Raw genomic sequence first — 23,751 nt, 5'->3', positions numbered from 1 at the left:
ATTATGTTTTGTTCAGTAGAATGTGTAGAGGTGTGTAGGGTGTGCTGTGTGTAGTGAAAGTAGAGTTTCTCTGTTAGTCACTGCTAATTGTTGTAGTGTGCTGGCCTCATAGCTGTCTGCTCATGTTCTGTGTCACTAGCTACACTACCTTGGTGTGTCATCATTTATACACATTACTTATTTTATTTTTATATATTTTTTTCCATTTCTTTTATTTCATAGCTCTACCCATGCTATTTTTAAGTTATCATTATTATTTTGCAATAAGATATTTAGCCTGGCCTAATGAATTTTATATAAGAATCAGTTTCCTCTTGTAAATAATCTATATAAAACAATAAACAACTGCCTGCAAACTCTAACAATACAAATAAATAAGTTGTTAAATTGCTGTCAATATGATTTATAGTTTGTTAACTGTCATTGTCAGATAGGTGCTGTCCAAAACATAAAATATAATTTACTTATTATCTACAAGTCAAAACCTTCAAACAGTGCCAATAATTGTTGAAAATAACAGAAAAACTGGCAATACAATTACAAAACTTTTTTCTTACATGATTTTCTTATAATTCTCTACTAACTACTACAAAATTCTACACAAATTAAAATTGACAACTTATGTTAAAAAAAAAACAACTGTCACAAAAAATAATATTTAAATTCAAAATCTAAAACTTTGAACCATAAAAAACAAATAGTTCTTGACAAGTAACCTCCTTCATAAGTTAACAACATCATAAAACTATTAGCATCTCATTTGAAAATAGAACTTACCAAAATGCAATGGTCAGCCTTGACTTGGTTTTAGTCTGCCAGAACACATAAATGCTATACTGAAACATAACAGCTAGGGCTGAATAGCAGACAGATAATCATGTATTAAATATAATTACTAACACATAGTGACAATATGTTGGCACTAGTTTACTACATAGAATTGCAATGTACATAAACTCCTGGTAAGATCTCTGCAATTTTCGTCTTAGAATCTCCACAGCTTAGATTAAATTATGTTGACAAATCTTGGCAATTCTAACTAAAAGTGAAATATATATATTTCTGTAAATGAGGAAAATTTAATAAAATTATGTGACAACATTTTTGAAATTAATAAATTTATTTCAAATTATGTCAGGTAACTAAGCACCATAACTTATTTCAAATTAAAATCCTTCTTTTTATAATTTATTTCGAAATATTAACATATTATATTTATCTCTGTCTAAACAAGCATGAATTTGAAAATATGTAAATGTAGTTATTGTTTCGCATGAATTATATTAAAGTATCCATTACTCACACTTTAAACAATAGAAATATGTTAATTGTATTTCTTAAAAGCCCCAAAATATCTTGACAAGGTATTATTATCCATACAAATACAGTTATATCCATGATATATAGACATATATGTGCTTCAACAATGTATTGTCATGATTTAGTACCGTTGACCCACTTAGGCCATAAGATTGACAGACAACTCTTAACAAATACCTGACATGTTTCCTTTCAGGCACCTCAATTGACAATTGAATGTAACATTCTTTACAATTTAAATGAGTATGGTTTTATCCTATGGCTCATAAAAATGTTTAAAACAGTCATTTGTTCATCATTTTTTAGTAAACTTCTATTGAAAAATACCACACTATATTTCCTTTAGCATACTCAAAAATTTTATCACCATATTCAAAAGTCACAAATTATATCTAAAAACCAAAGATATATTGAAGTAAAATATCATACCGTACCGATACCTGCACAAAGAGGGGTCTCAAAGACCCCACCTCTCTAAAAAGTGTCCGGTAGAGTCCACGAAGCGTCCAACACACGCGAGAGCGATATGATGAAAAAAACAACCTCTCCTTACAAACACAGAGTAACAATATTAAAACAGCTAACAAGTTTTCGATTTCATTCTATCCCAATTTATAGGAGGAGGGGACGGGACAATGTATCGAATTTTTGAACGAAGGGTGCCTAATTCCCCCTTGTCTTGCAAATACCCCGTTTAGTAGAATTAAATCCGTGGTTGCTAATAGTATTCAGGGGTAAACTTAATAAATTTTGGTAAGCAACTACTATTGCGGCTTGTCCATGGATGGGTGACCAATAGTGATCACCATTTAGTTAGTACCGCTTGTTGTGTCGTTTAACACGGTAGTCGTAACACAAAATCAATCTACAATCGCCTTTAATAGTTAAACGATAAAATGTTACTAAACCTTATTAAAAAAAAAGAAAGGACTTGCGAAATTTCACAGAAAGTTCTTAAACAACTAAGGCGCCGGCTTTTCAAGATGCACGGGAGTTTTCATATTGGTAGCAAGTAACGTCAAATTTCGATATATATAGCTCACCATTACAATTTTCTAGGCCTACTAAGAATTTTCCAATACACAATTCATTTCCTTTATTTTCGAACACATAGACGCTCTAACGCCCGCGCCATTCCCTTGCTCAGCCGATACAGGTTCGATTCATGCGGAACTAATACTATTCCACAGGTAGTTGTTAGCGAAGTCGTTCCAAACGTACATAGTGTACGCGATTTGTATGTTTGTATAATCCCAAAACACATTTTACTTACGAAAGTCTAAGAAAGACAACTAAAAAGAAGAGTCCTTTACGGAAAAATAAAAAAGATTAGTATTAACTGTGAAATTATATTATAGCCCCAATAAAACCTCATGATATCTTAATTATAGAGAGAATAGATATTAATTTAAAAGGTAGGTTTTTCTTCATTCGGTTATTTCTGTAAGCAAACGCATAATCATGATCAAATACAACACGAGTGTAATACTTTAAGACTATTTGTTCAACTTTTCGCCATGTTTCGGCTGCCTACATCGAGTTTATCATTTATTTGAATATGTATCTAATTTAATTAATGGCACTACATATCTTTGTTATTTGCATGTCTAGTAGTACTTTTTAGTTTGTATGTTTCGTACAATTTACAGACAGCGAAGTCTTTTTTACGAAAATCGTTTTGACTTACAAACGTATTTGATTGATATATGTATGTATATTTATCAGTCACGAAGAACTACTGAACAATCTATTTTTACAAAAAGTTACGCATATTCCATTACAAGGTTTCTCATAATTATCACGGTATCAAATAACTTTATCAATAGTTAAAGATAGTATATAATTACGGTCAAATTATAACAGACACCAATTACAACTTTATAAGTCTAAAAACAACTTCGAACCCGGTCAAATATTTGTTCAATTCGAATCATTTATTAATTCGGGTCAAATAGTAGTCAATTCATGACTGCCCAAGTTCCATAGATCGAAATCACGATATCATGATGAAGATAATTATAATGACCAGCCAACGTAACTCGCTAAGAATCCGATCGCTAAAACTACAAGTTGAAGTAATAACGAGTAGAGAGTTCTCGCTAACTCGCATAGCTCTTAAAGGCAATAGAAGCACTTAACACTACAACAACACGGCTGTCCCAGCCTTAATGTATGCGACTGCTGCACACGAAGTCAGAAAGAGCAAACCTATCTCCTTTAACCGGGTACCCTATCGTATTCCAGGCTTCTAGGCTGTCGAAAGTTTTCCAATTGAATATTCCACTAACACTACCTCGGTACTACGTCGACATATCTAAGTATAGCTGAGATTAGTCAGGTATTATAAAAGCAACGCATTTAAAATAATGCTCGTGATCCAATCGTTTAGAATTGCGAATATAATTATCACGAGGTGTGGATTGCATTAATTCCACTGGTACATAACAAACTTTGGTCATGAAAGCATTCCTAATAGTTGAATCAAATCAGCGATTCGGATAAATATGCTTTCGTTAAAAGTCCACATCGTCGTCGCATAATTCCTGTGTCGCGAGGGATTTGTCGTTGTTGATGCGACTTTTCTAACACAAAACTTACATTACATTTGAACTTGCAGTCAACTAAATGCACGAAAATTCTGCGACACTTTTCTAGAAATGCAGGCATCATCTTAGAGAGGTACATTCTCATCGCGCACGGCTCTTCGCATACCTAATTTCATCTTTCACCAAGTTCCTTGCTCCGGACTGCTGTAGATATTTTCTGTCTGAAAATCTTGAGCATATTTCCCTACATATAAGGAAAGTGGTCGACCACTTATATTATTATTGCACTTCCGTCCGGCACAGGCGATTTTCTACGAAACTATTATATGCAGAAAGTAAAAAGAATATTAGTTACGTTGCACTTTGTTTAAAAATCTTTGTTGTTATGCAGGCTTTTAAACAATTAACTTTAACGTTCGCCTTTGAAAATTAGCGGCGTCTGGCAGCCCGCACTTAGTGAGCGAACTCTCAATGAACCAATCAATTAGCTTGTAGCCGTCTGTCCGTGGACATAGGCCTCCCCCAAACAATGTTATCTACCCTGTCCTTCGCTGTCTGCCTTCAGACACAAAGTAACTGATTGTGTACCTGTCTACCAGTAATGACTTGAATTAATCTCATAAAGGAAGCACATCTACTACGTTTGCGAGTAACATTGATAATAAGTAGGTATAAGGTCCAAGAATGGTTACGTATGAAATGACGGAAGGTTAAGAAGCGTAGCAAAAGATGATCAATGTCATGTAGACAATCGAATAAAAAAAATCTGAAGAAAACTAGTCCTGTTAAAGTCTGTACCATGAAGGAAAATAACTTTAAGATTCGGCCACTAAGACAACGATAACAAATGACAGTTTACAATGATAACTTTTTTTTCAGTCAGACGGCGACTGCATGCGTGAGCTTGAATCTGGATCTTTACGCCAGTCAATATTTATACTTACTCCTTATTGACTAGATTATCAACGGAACTGTTAATTATCTTTATAATATTCCTTTTCTCCACACTCAAAGTCCGCAATCACATTATCTAATACGACTGAGAAAATTAAACACACTTTGCTTTCAAAGGATTCCCGCAACTGTCTAGCGGCTAGCCCCTGGCCATTAACACCCGTCGAAGCAAATCAAAGGAAAGTAGACTAATAAAATTAAAATGCGCCGCATCGCTTTCTAGACTGGAAAAAGGATATTCAGAGTAGACGTGCAGCTAATTAAAGAAATACATCGCATTTAACCCATAATACAGAGATCTAATAAGGGTTGGTTGAATACCATTCCCCGATTGTTGGCAAATTACTGCACACTTTTCTGCAGTCATTCATGATTAGCGTAAATGCATTTCCCCACTATCGTTGATTCAAGTCGACAGTTGATCGAGAAAACGTCTCTCACTTCAGATAGAACATAATTGGGTTTTCCTGTCAGGGTAAGTATACTCAGTAGCTGCCTGGAATTTCGATAGCTGCCTGGTTACTGGTAATAGGTTTCTAATCCTATTACAAGGGATTGGTTCCAACTTTGTCGAAGCCACTACACGTATTTATATGCAGGCATGGTTTTGGTGCTTCCGAGTAATTGAACTTTGGAATTTGGTCTTATTAGATACAATAATCTTACTAGAAGCAACTGGCATCGAGTCTCTGAGCCTTTAGCGGGGTATTTTGTTTGACAGACATTAACATACATTCGATACATTACCGGGATGACTTGACATGAAATCGTGGTAGTTAGAGTCAGCGACTTTCATCAAGAAGCTGATACCATCTATTCTTAGTTAACGATTGCTTATTATGGACTTTGCTTCAGCAGCGCATAACTTTAATAGTCCTCTTTCCACCTTTTTTCTGAGAGGCGCTTTCGTCTGGCTTAAGGGTCCTCACTTCCTAGAGTTAAGTCTTAAGACATATTTGAATCAATACCTTACAAGTTACTTCAGCCATGTGTGTGTTTGGTGAAGTCGACCCCGCCCTAATTACTTCCAAGAAATTGTCCCGTTTTTAGTTCATAATTTACTTACACAACGATGTATTTATATTACGAAGGCAATTTGTGTTGCTGAGTCTTTATCCTCTTTCCAAAACCTTAAAAATATTTGATATATTATGTATAATTAATGTTTTTATATTGCCTCAATTAGTGTTATATTAATAGTTAAATGGGCCTCACTTAATTAGTATTGATGGGGGATTAAAGTATCTTAGAACACTTTTATTATAATTTTGTGAATACCGGGCCATGACCTTCGTAGGCGGAGATTAAAGAATGTCACGTACTGTTTTGCTTCATCCACGGCTGCCTCTAGCAAAGATCACCCGTCTGACTTGTATGTACATTTCCTAAAGCCAAAAATAATGGTATTTCATAGAGAAATAGCGGGTGTTAACCGATTCATTGCCACCTTCATTTTCGTGAACATTTCAGCCAGGCCCCATTCATTGGTCGGTGGCTCACCATTTGAGCCATCGGCCTCCCTGAAGGATGACTCAACTGATGAGTCATTGGCTCCTTGTAATGATTTAATGCTTTTCGCCATCATTCGAGCCAGTCTGACAACCAGAAACGTGTTACTGTGTTCTCCTATTCGAATTTGTGGATAATAAAAGTTAATATGGCGTTTCAAGGTAGTATTTGTTGGTTTTAATGAAATATTGCAGAGGTAGTAAACATTTTAGTAGTATTCAATCATTATTTATTATTGTAATATTATTTGTAGATAATCAGGACTACGACGATTTTACTGAATGTAGCCAGGCAATGTTTACTGATTTCCATGATCAACAAATTGAAGATAAAGAAAATCAAGGTTTTCCAAGCTGTAGTCAATCGATTTTACAAAAAAGTGTACAAGATGTTTTGCGGCAGTTATACAAAAGGTTTATGACACCTGACTAATAAAAATATTCTCTAAATTGAAGGGCCAGGTCTGATATTCACGGAAATGTTTAATGAGATCTGAAAAATGGTAGTTTAAGTGTTTTTTTTTTTAATATCCGTTTTTATACAATTTTGGTTTGACTCACCAATTGAGCCATCGGCCTTCCTAAAGGTTTTTTAATGACTCAACTGTTGAGTCATTGGCCATGAATCGGTTAAAGGATAAAGTGTTCTATAGGCAACTATTGATTTTACGAGAGCGCACGCAACTAAGTGCGTCTTTCGTCAAGCACGAACGTTGTGTTTCTTTAGGCTTACTTAGCGACAGATTTATTAGGGAGGGTGTTGATCGGAGTGACGAATAAGCGGTATTTTTACATAAATCGTTAATGAACGTAATTAGGAACGTGTGTGAACATGTTTATTGAGTTTCTTTACGTGGACAAATATGTTGTGTAATTAAAATTTCTTTGTTCCACAGTTTAATTGGAATGTATGATGCCGGATATGTGCAATTTTACATGATTAATGATTAAAAAAGCACGTAATAGGTTCAAGAACTTGTTAATTCATCAGTTAAAGACCTATGCTTGGCCTCGAACGATTCGACCACAAGTAATCTGATAGTAATAAACACAGATTTAGATGTTTACTTAATAATTAAAATTATTCTAAATTTTTATTTATCTTTACTTACGCACGAAGAAGAAAGCTATTTATTTAGTGTTGTTGGTTTAGATTTCGCTTGAGTCTAGGCGGAGATGTTATGGCAAACGTTGACGTCGGCGTCGGTTCAATCCTTGAATTTGAAACTTTCTCTGCAGCTTTGGGTACCGATAGATAGCAAAATTATGACATCCCTGGATACAAGCCTTACTTTTCAGAAGTGACAGTGTACCAACGTTTACAAAACAACAATATAAACAATAATTTGACTCCCCATATAAAGAGACGTCAGTCTAGTTCAAGAAATACTACATTACCGAAATAACTTTCAAAAACAGGTACACGATTTCAGAAAATAAACGTAATTTACAAAGAAAAAAAACATTATACCTACGTCAAACGATTTTACACAAGTCAATGCCTTCTTTGGCGTTATTTCTTGAGCAGTTCAATATACGAGATGACATCTGTCAGTTAAAAAGACTTTGAATGTTAAGTGGAACGAAAAAAAGAACTCGCGGCCTCGAGGGGGTATTGTTGCCTAAATTTTTTGGGTATAACGCCATCTATCGTAATTATATGTAGAATAACTTACATCACCAAGATGAGGGCGCGGTTGGAAACCCGAAAGTTAAAGTAACCGCGAGGACAATAGCGCGGTTTCAGAGCTATCATGTTTTCAAGGCGACAAAACTCGGGTCTAACATGCAGCTAAAACAGTATAAGGTCGCCCAATGAAGCTTCATTTTCAAGCTGCTTTCTTATACTTTGTTGTCGAAAAAAATATTGTAAATTAAGCGAAACATTTATAGACACTTCCTTTTACATCGATGATATAACTGCGTCCTTTTATTGCTGTTCCGCAGCCAGGTTTCCAAGTGCTAACTGATTACTCGATTATCAAAAGAAACGTCTCAAACGGTAAAACACTGACCAAACGACCGGTAACAATAAAGTCTGTCACATAATTTCGTCCCACCTAACTTAATGCTCGGTTATATCCTGACATAATCTGGTATCTAACTAGCCTTTTTCTTGACAGAAAACAGCCGTTGTCATTCAATTATCTAGTTCTCTCTTCCCGATTGTAAAAGGGAGCTATTACATAGGTAGATGGCAGCAACATTGTCTAAGATGACAGAAGTAAGCCGTAATTGGAGCCATTGCAACCGGTTCACTATCACGAGCCATAAACTCCATGTAACGACTGCTGGCCTAATATGGACACGGTCTAGCTTGTTCTCTTGTATTGCACATTATATTGCTATGTATTGACCGTGGCTACAACGGTAATGTTTCGTTTTGTTCATGTTAAGATTTCTAATGTTTTGGCTGCTAAATCACATTTAATTTAGAAACACATAGTTATATTTTTTATCAAATTGTACGAAACATGAATGTGTACGAAGTTAAACTAGTGGACTTATTAAACTAGGGATCAGTAGGACATGCATTCAAAACTCACTCAATGCACTAATGACGATGATTAACTCCTAAAACAGTCCTTTGACGCTTATAGTATGTGTTCAAATCAATGGTTGGTATTTCGACAGATTTCAGCAGTCAAAGTAGTTGTAATGTGTTGAAAATTATTTTATCGTGAAACATATCTATCACATACAACAAAATGATATTATTACATAATTTAATACTTGTCTATAGACACCAAGCTAAAAGGCGAAACCTCTTCATATTCTCAGCAGAATAATTGACACAGATATCCAAATGATTGTTGTATTGTGTGCTGGTATCAATAACAGCACAGTGGAGATTAGTTCCGGCTATTCAGACGCTCATGTCCAAGATCCTCACGTTGGTATACAAATAGCTTCAGTAGTAGATAAAGAAACGTGACTGGAGGGACACGAGGTACAAACTGCTGAACACTACAAATACTCTCGATAATATTCGGATTTTTAGTATGATAGTAAAGATAGATCTTTTCGGAGTTATGTGTGCATTAGAAGTAATAATCACTTGTTTCAACGGTGAAGGAAAACTTCGTGATGCAATCTTGCATGTATGAGAGTTCTTTAACACAGTTCTTGAAGGAATGCAAAATCCTCGATCCGCATTTGGCCAGTGTGGTAGATTCAAGGTAGCGCAGGGGCAAGGCAGACTACCCCTTTGCTCATGATGAGAGGAGACCATTGCCCATCAGTGGGACAGTCATGGTCTAAATGTATTTTTTTTTATAGTAAGGATAATGCTGTAAAACGACGTCACATATGAGCTTCTATGATGTGTATGCTAGATACTGCATTGAGCATTCGTATGAAGTTAAGTAGTTTGCTTTGAAAACTTAAACTATAGAAGGAACAATTGACAAATGAAATAGCACCGTAAAACCTGCGGTGCGAGTTCATAACCTTCCTAGCGCACCTTAACGATTTAATCCTTAGATAGAGATACCTGATGATAAACTACTAACTCTCCACATAGACTTTTTGAAAATGATCACCAGATTTTTCTCATTATAGAAAAGCTGAGAAAAAGCAAGACTTCATGTTTTTTTTCCTATTCTTAAAAAGGGGTTAAGACCTATCTGCTCTAGCTCTAGTAGTACTATACTACCCTGTCAGTTTTTTATATAAGATTATCATATTGATAGAATATCCATATTTATTAGCGATACAACATTGTGCTGTCGACTACAATGTAGTACCCTATAAATTAAAAAAAACTAGTTGAAAACCTATCGAAATTGTACGAAATTCTAGTTCCTAGTACAAAAACTAATTCGTATACGGACGACCCAGTTCCCAGCGCTCATGTACGTAGGTAGAAGTAGCCCGTGGCCACCTGTTCACCAAATGTTATTCGAAACAGTTCAGTTGTCGCCCGAACAAGTTACACAGTTCTCAGTTTATGTATTGTTAGTTTGGCAGCTTGGGACCGATGTATTGCACTATTCTGCTGCTTATGTTGCCTCCTATGGGAACAACTTATTGTTATCTGCACAGTTTTAATTTGAATGTTTAGAACTTGATTGTGAAGGCAGGTTTAGTTTGACATGTTAGAGTTAAAAATTAGTTGTAAATATATACTATATATAAATTATGAGAGTGACGAAATAAAGAGTGTTATACCTGTGTATTGTGGAAACACTTGGACACTATAACACGCCGCTGGCTAGATTCAGTGAAACTGACCGCCCTAGCCGGACATTCAAAGCCGGAAAAGCCGGAAGGACATTATTATTGTAATGTATGACGGACAAAAAATTAAAAGTACACGTGGATCTCTGTATCAATGTCAATGTCTTAATGTGTATTCACCTCAGAGATCGTCTGAAAGGATTTAATATCACCCACCGACATCTATGTGTTAAGCAGAATAACATAAGTGATTGTTAAGTTCACCATCGAACAGCACTCACAATGGCAAGCCGGGACTGAACACGTGTACTACATTCTTTTCCTGCCTGAAGACAACCTTGGGATAAAGTTGTTTAAGTCTCTCGAAGACCTCTGACTTGCACATGCTTATTGAGTTATGTCGCTAAGTAAATGCATTTTAATTTAGAGGGAAGAAAGTATTTTTATAGAGCATAAATTTCTCATAGGCGATGCATTCTTATGTCAAAAGTATTTTTATGTCCAAACAACTGCAGATTCCAAATTCGCAGTTCTGATTGATTATTTGGGATATAGCTTTTTACATTGGCAACGAATTTACTCGTGATAATGATAACTAAAACATTAGTATATTTGGTATAATTTAGCAAATTGCAACCTAAACCCACGTTACCAATAATAAATAATACTTGGGACAAACTGTCAATATCCATTAGGAAAACCACACAGCTACCTATTCAACACCATGCATAGACATTAATATACCTAACACTACTATTATACCGTGCAATTCAGGATTTTATGAATTTCAAACATTTATTCAATATTTCAACTTTTTACCTTACATTTATACCTAGTATTCTTGTCGCATACCAATTTTAGGTTTTTATGACAGTTAATAATGCAGTTAGTTTTTTTAAAATAATGTATCAATGGTCCTTGTTTCGTATAATTCGTATGTTGGAGAAATGAAAATAAATATCGCTCTCTTATATTCTGGACTTCCTGGAATGGGAAATTTAGGAACGCTTGAATTGTTCCAATCATAACTTCTGAACACTTAAAAAAATCTTTCAACATTTTACTTACATGGGTATATATTCGTTACAATCCACACTAGGCTATTTTAGAAAAGTTTAGTAGACCATCAGCTACAATCTCCTATAGCAACAAACTCTGAACTACAACAATGGTGTTCCATCTCGTTCTCATATTTATATGTGCATAGATAAGTGGTTTGTAATCACCGTGTCTGCATCCCGCAAACAAAAGCCGTTGCTGTTATCTCGGCGGGGAGACGGCTTGTCTGCGGCTTTATCTGATAGCAGGCCACAACGCGCGTATTATTATCAATGACAATACGCCGGTGCCATTGCTATGTCAGCCCGCTATCAAGAGATCATCTGTATAGCAAATTAATGTGTGTGATCTTGAAAATTTGGCACGTGTGCTTTATTTGGGAAGACTTATTGCTGATACATGTGTACTGAAAAGTCATTTGCATTTGAATCCTGAGTCAGCCTTTTGTGTTGTTCATGAAATGATGCATTTACGTGGCCGGTGTGCTTTTAGTCCCCGATGTGCTCTTTCCTAAAGCATTATTTTGAACCATTTATGTCTCACTGCTGCTCAAAGGTCTCCTCCCGTAATGAAGGACGCGGGTTGGGGACTTTGCATACATTCAAGAATTGTTCGAAAGAACTCTCAGGCTGCAAGGTTCCATCACGACTTTTTCCTTCACCGTTTTAATACACGTAACTTTGAAGTCATTTGTGTGTTACCTCGGGCTCGAACCTGGAACCATTTACTGAAAATTTTATCATTTTGGTGTACTACCCGTGCGAAATTGTGATACTAATTACGAATATTAATTAAGATACAAACACTAGATTGTGTTGATTGAGAATCTTGATAGGCGTCCTATCTGATGTGACCTAGATTGTGCAACATAATGAAAACATTAAGATATGCCGTCAAAGGTATCTAATTTCACGTAACTCTATTTAATAACTCGTTCAAAAGCTGTAAGCCTTTAAAGTTAGGGTATATTATAATACAGATTAGTATTTTGCTCCTTTATCTGAAAATCACTCAATAATAATATAATCATATTTGTGAAATTCTTTTTAATTGTCTGTTATCCTCGTGAGAAAGAATACCAATTATAGCGAAACAGTATGGTCAATCACTCGGGAACGGCAGATCTTCGTGAGGTACTTTCATACCTTTTTTGTAGATTAGTTGATCCATATTTGAGAAAGAATTTATAATTCATTTATAGTATTAAATAAAATATAATAATACGAGCATATTACTCATATGTTTTATGTACAAAAATCCCATATGATTTATTTAATTTCTTTCCTCCTACACACAATCGATAGAATTTTAAAATCATTCTAACATATTTAAACAAACCATCCGGTATCGGTAAAGTAGGTATTATAACTGTACCTACCAATTAGGAGGAAAGGTAGTATACTGCTGCCCCATAGCGGGAAAACCTGCGTGATATCATAACATGTCATTCTTATGACATGTTCATGACTTACGAGATCTTGCATCATAGTACACCTTAACTGTAGGCATAGTTGTTGTGACGTCACGGTCTAGGTCATAATGTCTCATGGGAGGAAAATATGCAGGAAGTTTAGCATTCAATGATTAAATACATCATTGTTTTGTAAACCATATGTATTAATATTATTTACATATATATGGGTATATAGGCATATACTCACATAATGTAGCTACTCTGTTAAGAACATTCTCTACAAAATTTGTTTTCTCAGAAATTCTAATAAGGAAGAATTTTAATCACCTGCATTGTATATTTTTGTCACCGAGTAAAAACAGCTAAGCTTAACGGATGGGATTTTGGCAGGCTTTGTTTTCCTTCCTTTTGGGAACAAGCATATTTTTTTCAATAAGGAAATAGCTGGCACACACCTTGCTAAAGGGAATTTGGCCCGATCTAGTGATACTCTAATATTGAAATCATTGCGAAAAAATACAATAGAGTCTTTAGCTAGATACTTACTGCAGTGCAATAGTTTTTATACTTACCTTCTCTCATCTTGAGAGCATATCGTATTCTCTCAAGGAAATTACCAAGCAAACGGAAGGCAGCGCTAGTGTTCGTCGAAACTTCCGCGCATATCATATAGGTGTTACCGGAATGCTAATTTCTCCGAAACGATCCAACTCCGTTCCAGAGCAGTGCTTAATTAAAGAGCAAGATCTTACATGACGTGACAGCGCCTTGAAGAGAAGGCTTAGACAGATACGGAGAGCCGCAGATAGAAGAGCATATTAAACAGTACGTTTCAGTCTAGCAGTTAAGACAAAAGGTGGTCTTCAAGAAACGTGTCAAATAAGTTATTCACATATTGGTCCGGTTGCGACATTGGTTAGTTCTTAGTGCGAGCTGCTAAAGAACCTTGTCTTACTGTGGTAGTTGTTGACAGCGTTTACTTCAGATATCTATTCCCTCCGTGTATTTACAAAATGAGAATAATCGTTCTAGCCGATCAGTTCAAATATTTTCGTTCCTAATGACTACGAGAATGGACAGAGAATCTTAGGATTCTATATTATTTTTGTTGATTTTTTCTTACGCGAGCTTCTTTCTTCTTTTTTTTTTCTTAAGCAGAAGCTTTCAATTTCGAACGGCTTAGTTGTATGATATTAAGTAATATTAACACTGCATAAGAAAAAACACATCATTTTACTAAAATTATTTAGTAAACAGTAAGTCCATCCATATTGTAGTAGCAAGTAAAAAACGAAATCTTTCGTGTAAAACCATGATAAGGGTAATTATAATATTCCTTGAGTTATTTTTCAGGTCAGTTGGCCTAGATCTAAAGTACACTGTTTAAACAGGCCAACAAAGGCTGGCTCTTAATTATTGTAATTCATTTACACCGACTCGAGAACTATCTTGATAGTTAAGTGCTAGGTGATACTGAGAGCGATTCTTAGGCGAAGATTTCACAATTTTTTTATTTTCTTTTTTTATGTTTTTTATGATCCACAGCTGTTTACTTGTAGAATAAGTTCGTAAAAAACGTCTTGGGTAGAACAAGAGGTACTCATTCCATCAGGTACTCATTATTAATGAAATATACTCAAAACTAAGGTACATTTATAAGAAACAGTAGGAATCTAGTGCATGTGATACGTCACTAATGAAGCGACGCTATGACGTGACCTACCCTCATGATCGTGAGGTTAATTCATGATGTTAAGTGACGCTGTTGGGGTTAAAGTCACACCCCCCTCAGTACAACTAGTCGGGCAACTAGTCTATGGTGACTGAGAACGAAACAATCTAAAGCCAAAATCATATAAAATTTGAAAAATCGCATTGATCTTTTTTGGTTTGGGACAACATAGACACTACACCGAAAAGATATTTTAACGGTTTCAATTACAAAAATAAGGCCCATTTTCATCATTTCTAGATAAAAATAAATATATGTTACTGTAAAAGCCCGAACGGTGGTAAATTCTAGGATTTTCCGGTATAACCTAAGATTTACCAACTCGCAATGGTAAAAGTCCGAATAATTATTTTATTTCGAACTTTTACCTATATTCACTTGATGATGTCGAGATGTTGCCGGAGCCCCGCTTCGCGGGGCTCCTCCTTCTGGGTGGTTAAAAAAAAATAACCACGAAGGCTAAGGTGGGAGCTTCGCTTCGCTCGCTCCCACCTTAGCCTTCTAACCTAACCTACCCATGTCGCTTTGCCCAAAACTCCTTCTTTATAACTATGTCACAGTATATAATTGTACCGTGAAATAGTTATAAACATAGTTATGAAGCAGGATTTTTTTATGTATCGTAATATAGTTTTTTAACTCTGGCTTGTTCGGACTTTTCCCATTGAGAGTTGGTAAATCTTAGGTTTTACCGGAAAATCTTAGGATTTACCACAGTTCGGGCTTTTACAGTAACATCTATCATCTATCTACCAGAGAGCTTATCAGGTGGAATTTGGATAGTTGTTTTCATACATTTGCGGTCACTTTATTTGGCAGATAGGTTATCTGACACTCATTAATAAACTATCAAACTTGCCTATAATTTCTATGTAGAATGTCGGAATAAATCCGAATTATATGTAAAGTACTCCGTAAAGTTTTACCACTATAAGCGGGTTTAACTATATTATTATATGTTTTGTATAAATAGGGGTGTTTAAAAGTTCTCATGCAAGCAGTCTCTGGGCAAGTCTAACTAGATATAAATTACTGCTATTAATGCAACGTTTAAAAGCATTTTATTCAAAGTAAAATGGTCGGGTTCAGCGTGGGAATGTTCTGTGTCCTTCCAAATACTTCCCGCGATAAAAGTATCGATATTTATGTGCTGATCAGAGATTATGAGTACTGGGAGGATAAGGCCTGCCTGGTGCGAAGAAAACCAGTGAATTATTTTGATGAGTGGCTTATTTAGATGCCACATGGAGTCAGGACTCTAAAAGTACATAAGCTAAGCTCTATTCCAAAGAATCCTTATTCTTTGGCTTTCTTAAGCTCCTTAGCTTATTACCTATCTATTTGTAGTACAAGTAGATCAAATTCTGGATTGATGCGTGCACAACATTTTAAAAAGCATTTTCAAGTCAATTCGAAATGAAAAGAGCAAATTTTTTGATCACGAGACTCGGTTTTCCGTTCGGGTATTATTTTAAACGACAAGATAAAAGTTGTCAATAGCGTGTCGGCAGGGTGCCGCAGCTAAGTGAAACGCCGCTGAGCGTCAAACGTGTGTTATTGCCTTAATTGCCCCATTAGTCTAGCCTCCTGCACTGATCATACACAACTAAAACTACTACTGTAAAAGCCCGAACTGTGGTAAATCCTAAGATTTTCCGGTATAACCTAAGATTTACCAACTCGCAATGGTAAAAGTCCGAATAATTATTTTATTTCGAACTTTTACCTATATTCACTTGATGATGTCGAGATGTTGCCGGAGCCCCGCTTCGCGGGGCTCCTCCTTCTGGGTGGTTAAAAAAAAATAACCACGAAGGCTAAGGTGGGAGCTTCGCTTCGCTCGCTCCCACCTTAGCCTTCTAACCTAACCTACCCATGTCGCTTTGCCCAAAACTCCTTCTTTATAACTATGTCACAGTATATAATTGTACCGTGAAATAGTTATAAACATAGTTATGAAGCAGGATTTTTTTATGTATCGTAATATAGTTTTTTAACTCTGGCTTGTTCGGACTTTTCCCATTGAGAGTTGGTAAATCTTAGGTTTTACCGGAAAATCTTAGGATTTACCACAGTTCGGGCTTTTACAGTAACATCTATCATCTATCTACCAGAGAGCTTATCAGGTGGAATTTGGATAGTTGTTTTCATACATTTGCGGTCACTTTATTTGGCAGATAGGTTATCTGACACTCATTAATAAACTATCAAACTTGCCTATAATTTCTATGTAGAATGTCGGAATAAATCCGAATTATATGTAAAGTACTCCGTAAAGTTTTACCACTATAAGCGGGTTTAACTATATTATTATATGTTTTGTATAAATAGGGGTGTTTAAAAGTTCTCATGCAAGCAGTCTCTGGGCAAGTCTAACTAGATATAAATTACTGCTATTAATGCAACGTTTAAAAGCATTTTATTCAAAGTAAAATGGTCGGGTTCAGCGTGGGAATGTTCTGTGTCCTTCCAAATACTTCCCGCGATAAAAGTATCGATATTTATGTGCTGATCAGAGATTATGAGTACTGGGAGGATAAGGCCTGCCTGGTGCGAAGAAAACCAGTGAATTATTTTGATGAGTGGCTTATTTAGATGCCACATGGAGTCAGGACTCTAAAAGTACATAAGCTAAGCTCTATTCCAAAGAATCCTTATTCTTTGGCTTTCTTAAGCTCCTTAGCTTATTACCTATCTATTTGTAGTACAAGTAGATCAAATTCTGGATTGATGCGTGCACAACATTTTAAAAAACATTTTCAAGTCAATTCGAAATGAAAAGAGCAAATTTTTTGATCACGAGACTCGGTTTTCCGTTCGGGTATTATTTTAAACGACAAGATAAAAGTTGTCAATAGCGTGTCGGCAGGGTGCCGCAGCTAAGTGAAACGCCGCTGAGCGTCAAACGTGTGTTATTGCCTTAATTGCCCCATTAGTCTAGCCTCCTGCACTGATCATACACAACTAAACGTTTTCTCTACTACAGCCTTGAGCTAACCAAGTTTAAGGCTTTTCTCTACGGGTCCATTTAAACTAAGCTTTTACCCAGAAGTCTTCTTCTATTCGAAGGAAACAATACGCAGTATATGTCAGTACTTTTGCGCTCAAATCATTAATCAGGGATATTGTAAATATCATGCTTCAAGGAAAAAAATAAATCGAAATCCGTTAAAAACTAACCAAGTTATAACTGTTTTAATATTGTTCATAAATAAGCAAACTCAGCATTATCATTGCGTGACGTCATCACGTGTAAATGTCATAATAGTTCCCAACAAAAAATCGTTATGTCGGAAACAAACATATCTCCGTAAAAACTAATAAAGCTAGTAACTTTTTTATTTATCAATCAATTTATTCGTTTTTTTGTATGTTTTTTACATATTTTCTTATACACAGTTCATAAGGTTTTAGGAAACTGTTAGAGGCAGTTTCCTTAAACCTTATGAGCAATGTTATTATCAATCCAACTTCATTAGCATGTTCTAAAAACGTTATTAGGAAGAGAATCATCCCTCGTATGATAAAATCCCTAGGGTCCGATCAATCGAGTCCCGGTAGAGCGAACGACAGACTTGTACGAAAGTCAATAAAAGAAAAATGTTCGGCGAAAATTTAGCCGGCGTCGCTCGGGGTCAAAGGTCGAGGAAATCAGTTTTTCGCGAAGTCTTTTATTCTATGAGCGGGTCATTGACATCCGTACAAAAGCGATAGTATCCACCTATGAATACGTGTAGGACTGTAGGTATAGTGTTGATGTGGCGTTGATATGTTTTGAATAATGGACTAGTTTCTGTGCTACAAGCTTTTGTTAGGCGCCGTGTGACGTATTGAGAAACCGGTCACCTTCTTTATTCAAATATTACAAACGGGCCAGTGTTTGTTTGACCGCGTAGCTGTATACAGCTGTTAATTGATTAGGTATTCGCTTAATTAGTCAGTGTGACGAAATAATTCTCGCATACTTTTGAAGTTTTCTGGATATAAGTTTCTTCTTTTTCGCGGCATCTTAGCAGCAGTACTCTCGTTTTACACGTCATGCTCAAAGCGTCAGTCATGTACCAGTCAGAAATTACACAAGTACTTACTTTTCAAACCTTTGTTTTCGCCACACAAGCTCGCTGTTAGCAAGTACACCTGACCTTTTTTACGTTTTCAAGTGTACCTTTCACATTATGAAGAACTCACGATCTTACAGTTCTTAATGTGCGACATTTTTAAAATCGCGCCGAATTGCCGAGTCACAGGCTTGCGTTAAGATATTTTCATCTGCTGTGAGAATAATATACTGAACTGGATGTAGGTGCATGGACCACTATTGTAGTATCTCGAGATTAACTGAATTAAAGTACTTTTCTCTTTTTTGTGAACTTGTCACCAATTTACTAATTCCTGAATATTTTTGCACAATATGTAATTGTTCAATAATGATACAGGAGGATTCTTAAACTGCTATATGGTTAGTGTAATGTATTGAAATAACAAATATATTCTTATAGCTTTGATTACTAAAACACAATTTATTGATTAATTTTAAGAACTTCAATGGATCTACTATACGTTTTAACGTTAATTGTCATAGTTGGTGATAATATGAACTCTTTTGTATAAATATATCTTCTCAAACGATTATATTCAGTATGGTTGTAAATTTTTGCAAAATATTATTTTTAATCACGGAAAATCTTCTTTTCCAGCCGTAGTCTTGTTTTTCCAGTCATATAATCGTTTAAAATGGTGCTGTCATATACATATAATATCGTCAACGTATTGCTTTGACACATTTTATAGCTGTTTTACTGCGCCCATTATGTTCAGGAAGTAAGACATAAGTACTCGTTAATTTATGCAAGATTTTTCACTGCCACTCATTGTTATTTTGTTGTTTACCCGGTCTTATTGTATTATTGGTCTTTGAATTACGCCACGCTATTATAACGCGGTATTTTTCATAAACATCTCAATATACTGGCTGAAAAACATTACATATAGGTACTAGTTTTTAATGGAGTTATACACGTATAAACGTGCATTAAGAAAGGATTTGTTAATCTGTGTTTTATCACTTTCTATTTTGAAACTATTTGTGAGTGATCATGGATAGAAATGGTTTCTATAATCTGAGTCCTGGAACATAAGTATTTAAAGCAGTTAATGTTTCAGATAGCGTATCCCAGAAATCCAAATTTAATATATTTTTAATATTGAATTCTTGTGTATGAACATAATTAACAAAGTTATAAAAATCTACTTATTTATTAGTGTCGCCATCCACGTACTTTGATAACAAGTTTGTTCTCATAATTTCTTTTAAAAAGTATAAACACTAAATCCCAATTTGAAACAATCATGACCACAGATTGATGACATCTTGTGTCTGTAAAGACAAACTTTGACATGGCGATACGACTACACTTTATCTCTAGTATTTAGATATCTGCTACATTCCCCTAGACATTTCTATACGAACAGAGCTTCGCACTCAACAGTGTAAACAAAACGACATGATTTCATTCAAAGCGATAACAACGTAAATAATCAAGTGTATTTCATATCGCGGCTCGTTATAATCTGTGTATGGGAACTCAGTGGAAAAATTGTCCATTCGTCTCGCAATTACGAACAAAATAACTGCACTCGTATGCTTTGTATATTGTACAATAATAGCTTATGTAATACGTGTATTATTGTTTTGTTTGGACGTAAATAATTCAAGTTGTTTAAATATAGGCGTTCATAGCTAGTTGCACTCGCCGCTCGGTAAACAATCAGCAATCTTCGCAGCTAAATCGCAGACGGTCGCTTTAATGCTATTTCAACTGAATGTGATTTTGAAAGCACTTAAAAGCTAATATATATGGCAGTTAAGCCATGAAGGCTTGAGTTTGTCTTTTGGCGTCATAACTTCACTATAAAAGATGGAGCTTTGATAATAACCGTTTTATAGTACTAAAAACATACGTTTCATATTACTTTAAAAATAGGTTGATAATACCTTCTACAAGTGCTGAGGAGATACCTCTTACTACATAACGTGGTTTACCAATAGACTCGAGTTTATTGTCATACATTTCTGCAGAGCTATGACGCTAGACCGAAGTTTAAAATTTAAACTACGATGCATTATAAGATGGTATATCAATCAAGTATTTTCTATTAAAAATCTTAACATTCTCAATACGTGCTAACATATAAAATAGTTTTCCATTGCCGCTTTCGTGCGATTAATAGCGCATTATTGAACGTTGTCTCGGCAATGCACAGCGATGTCTGCTCCGTGCTAGTCTTAGCGTCATGTCTGTTACGATAGAGGATTACTTCCGATCCAAGAACACTTTGTTTTAGGTTTAGTTATTTGTTACTAGCTTGCATGATCGAGCGCTTGCGAATTTGTTCTTTTGAGCTGTTTTAGTTATGCTAGCGGTTATCTAAGATCCTCCCGTTACCCTTCTAGTTACTGGTCATTTAATAACTCATACCAGAGTTTATGCAAAATATTTCCAATTAATGCCATCAAGAAATTATGTTTGAGTCGTATACATAAAGTTGTGTTTTTTATATAGAAATCCATGTTAAATTATATTAGTTCCTGTTTTGTGCAAAATTTAAATCTACCACCATATGCATTTCTATAACTTACTACATGCTTGCTACATTGTAGTAGACCTACAAAATACGTCTAGCCAGAAACCTTTCTATCAAAATTGCATAGCTACGTAAAAATAACTAACACTGAATGAAACCGCGCGCTATTATCAACAAACATTAAAACTATATTGTAGTACAGTAATTTGCTGGTATAAGTCGGTACAACTAGTAGCATCGCGCGGCGGCGCTCGCGTGACCAACAAGCTTGGACGGCTAACACGCTCCAACTCGTGTCACGCTTATGTTAAAACGGTTGTGTTGAAATTTCGTACTATTGTTTACTTAAATCGTTTACATTGTTGTAAATCGTTCTGTCATTATGTTTGTAGGTACACTCTACAGTTTAACGTGTAGTTAGCTATCTTAGGCGCGAATAGATAAAAGATAGGTGGTTCGTGCTGTTAAGGCGAACTTCGTTTTTACTTCATTTGGTATTCTGTGCCCCAGTTTTAATTATATTTTAAATGCTTTTATTTAGTATCACATGTCCTTTAACGCATTTCTCTACAGTCGGTACTGTCGAGTATCGAGAGTTTGACGTTTAAAATGTACTGTCAAAATATTTGTTACGGAGTTCGGTAGAAAAGATTTTCGGTGAAAAGATTTTCGTGTAATTTTTTTCTATAGCTAGCCGTTTGTCGGTAGTCGATAGTGGCAGAGAATGGTGCTACAGTAGCTCGATACAATTTTGTATGAAAATCTGATCAGCGCCTCTGACGGGCGTCGTAGGAAATATTTTGGCAGTACATGCTAAATGTCAAAATTCGATAGCTAGCCGGTTGCCGGTAGTCGACAGTGGTAGAGAATGGTGCTACTGTACCTCGATTCTCTGCCACTATCGAGTACCGACAACCGGCTAGCTATCGAATTTTGACATTTAGAATGTACTGCCAAAATGTTTCCTACAATGCCCGTTAGAGGCGCTGATCAGATTTTCATACAAAATTTCTCGATGACAGGTCGGTTGTCGGTAGTCGATAGTAATAGAGAATTGAGTTACTGTAGCTCGATTTTGTACTACTGTCGACTACCGACAACCGACCTGTCATCGAGAAATTTTGTATGAAAATCTGATCAGCGCCTCTGACGGGTGTCGTAGGAAACATTTTGGCAGTACATTCTAAATGTCAAATGTCGATAGCTAGCCGGTTGTCGGTAGTCGATAGTGTTGGAGAATCGAGGTACTGATGTTTGTCTTTAAGCTTGCTGGTTAATTAAGTTGCATGTAATTTTCTGATCAACAAAATTGACTCTGATTAACCAATTATTCTTTCTGTTACAGAAAATCTCAGACGTGTCCTCGGACGTTGAGGAACACTCCAGTAAGTACCACTAGTATATCTAGCTAATTCGTTGCCGATAGATTAAGTACCAGATAAACTATCTAAAGGATATCAATAACATGTCTTGAAGTCATGTAAAGTTACCGAATACATATCTAGAGGTGGTTTTTTAATCTTCTGGCAACAAATTGGCTTGATGTACTTTTTCAGATGTTAGGCTTCAAACCTGCCAGTTTCAGAATTAAATTGAAACGCTTGCTGTGTTCATGGTGGAAACTTTAAGTATAGTAACATGAAAATGGCGGTGTCTTAATGGTTCAAACGGTGTTGTATGCGACTGCTGATTAAAGAACTAGGAATAGCATTGTCGGTTAGGAAGATCTCTAGTAGCCTGAATTTTGGTTAACGGCAGTGGACTATCAATACGTAAGACTGAAAACATCCATACTAATATTATAAATGCGAAAGTTACTCTGTCTGTCTGTCTGTCTGTCTGTCTGTCTGTCTGCTACTCAATCACGTCTAAACTACTGAACCAATTTGCATGAAATTTGGTATGGAGATATTTTGATACCCGAGAAAGGACATAGGCTACTTTTTACCCCGGGAAAACTACGCATTTCCCGGGAAAATTCAGAAAATTCAACGAAGTCGCGAAAAATCAATATTATAATGACATTGAATTAACAAAATTCCGTTGCCATGGCAACTGTTTTAATGGCAGATGCCTTAGCGCGACTTCGTTAAACTTAGAGATATAATTATTTTGAGAATATTTTTCGTGAAAAAAAAAGCATATTTTATATCATCACGCTACGACCAATAGGAGCAGAGTAGGTAACAGTAAAAAGTGTTACAAAAACATGGAAAATTCTGACCCATTCTCTCTTATGTGAGGCAAGCAAAGTTGCGCGGGTCAGCTAGTACATAATAAAGACAATTTATCACAGCCCCTGTAATAAATTCGAGATACTTTTTAACAATATTTACCTCAGAATTTTATTAATAAATTCTTCTTGAACATTCATTTTATCTTCATTATATGTAATCATATGTTAAACGATAGCTATTATGTATTAAACTAACAGCTTCATCGAAAATATAACCT

At 35.6% G+C, this 23,751-nt stretch overlaps 1 protein-coding gene across 2 annotated transcripts in view; it reads left to right on the top strand.

Annotated features, from left to right (window-relative positions):
• The window catches only part of LOC142986723 (uncharacterized), a 175,758-nt gene that overhangs the window by 756 nt on the left and 151,251 nt on the right, over positions 1-23,751 (top strand). For both annotated transcript variants that reach the window (XM_076135331.1, XM_076135332.1), the window contains exon 2: positions 22,643-22,682. In XM_076135331.1, the coding sequence (XP_075991446.1) occupies positions 22,643-22,682 (40 nt within the window). The remainder of the gene's footprint in view (positions 1-22,642; positions 22,683-23,751) is intronic.

Source organism: Anticarsia gemmatalis, chromosome Z (assembly GCF_050436995.1).
Source record: "Anticarsia gemmatalis isolate Benzon Research Colony breed Stoneville strain chromosome Z, ilAntGemm2 primary, whole genome shotgun sequence".
Lineage (NCBI taxonomy): Eukaryota > Metazoa > Arthropoda > Insecta > Lepidoptera > Erebidae > Anticarsia > Anticarsia gemmatalis.
The sequence above is the reverse complement of the archived record's forward strand: the minus strand, read 5'-3'. Positions and strand labels throughout refer to the sequence as shown.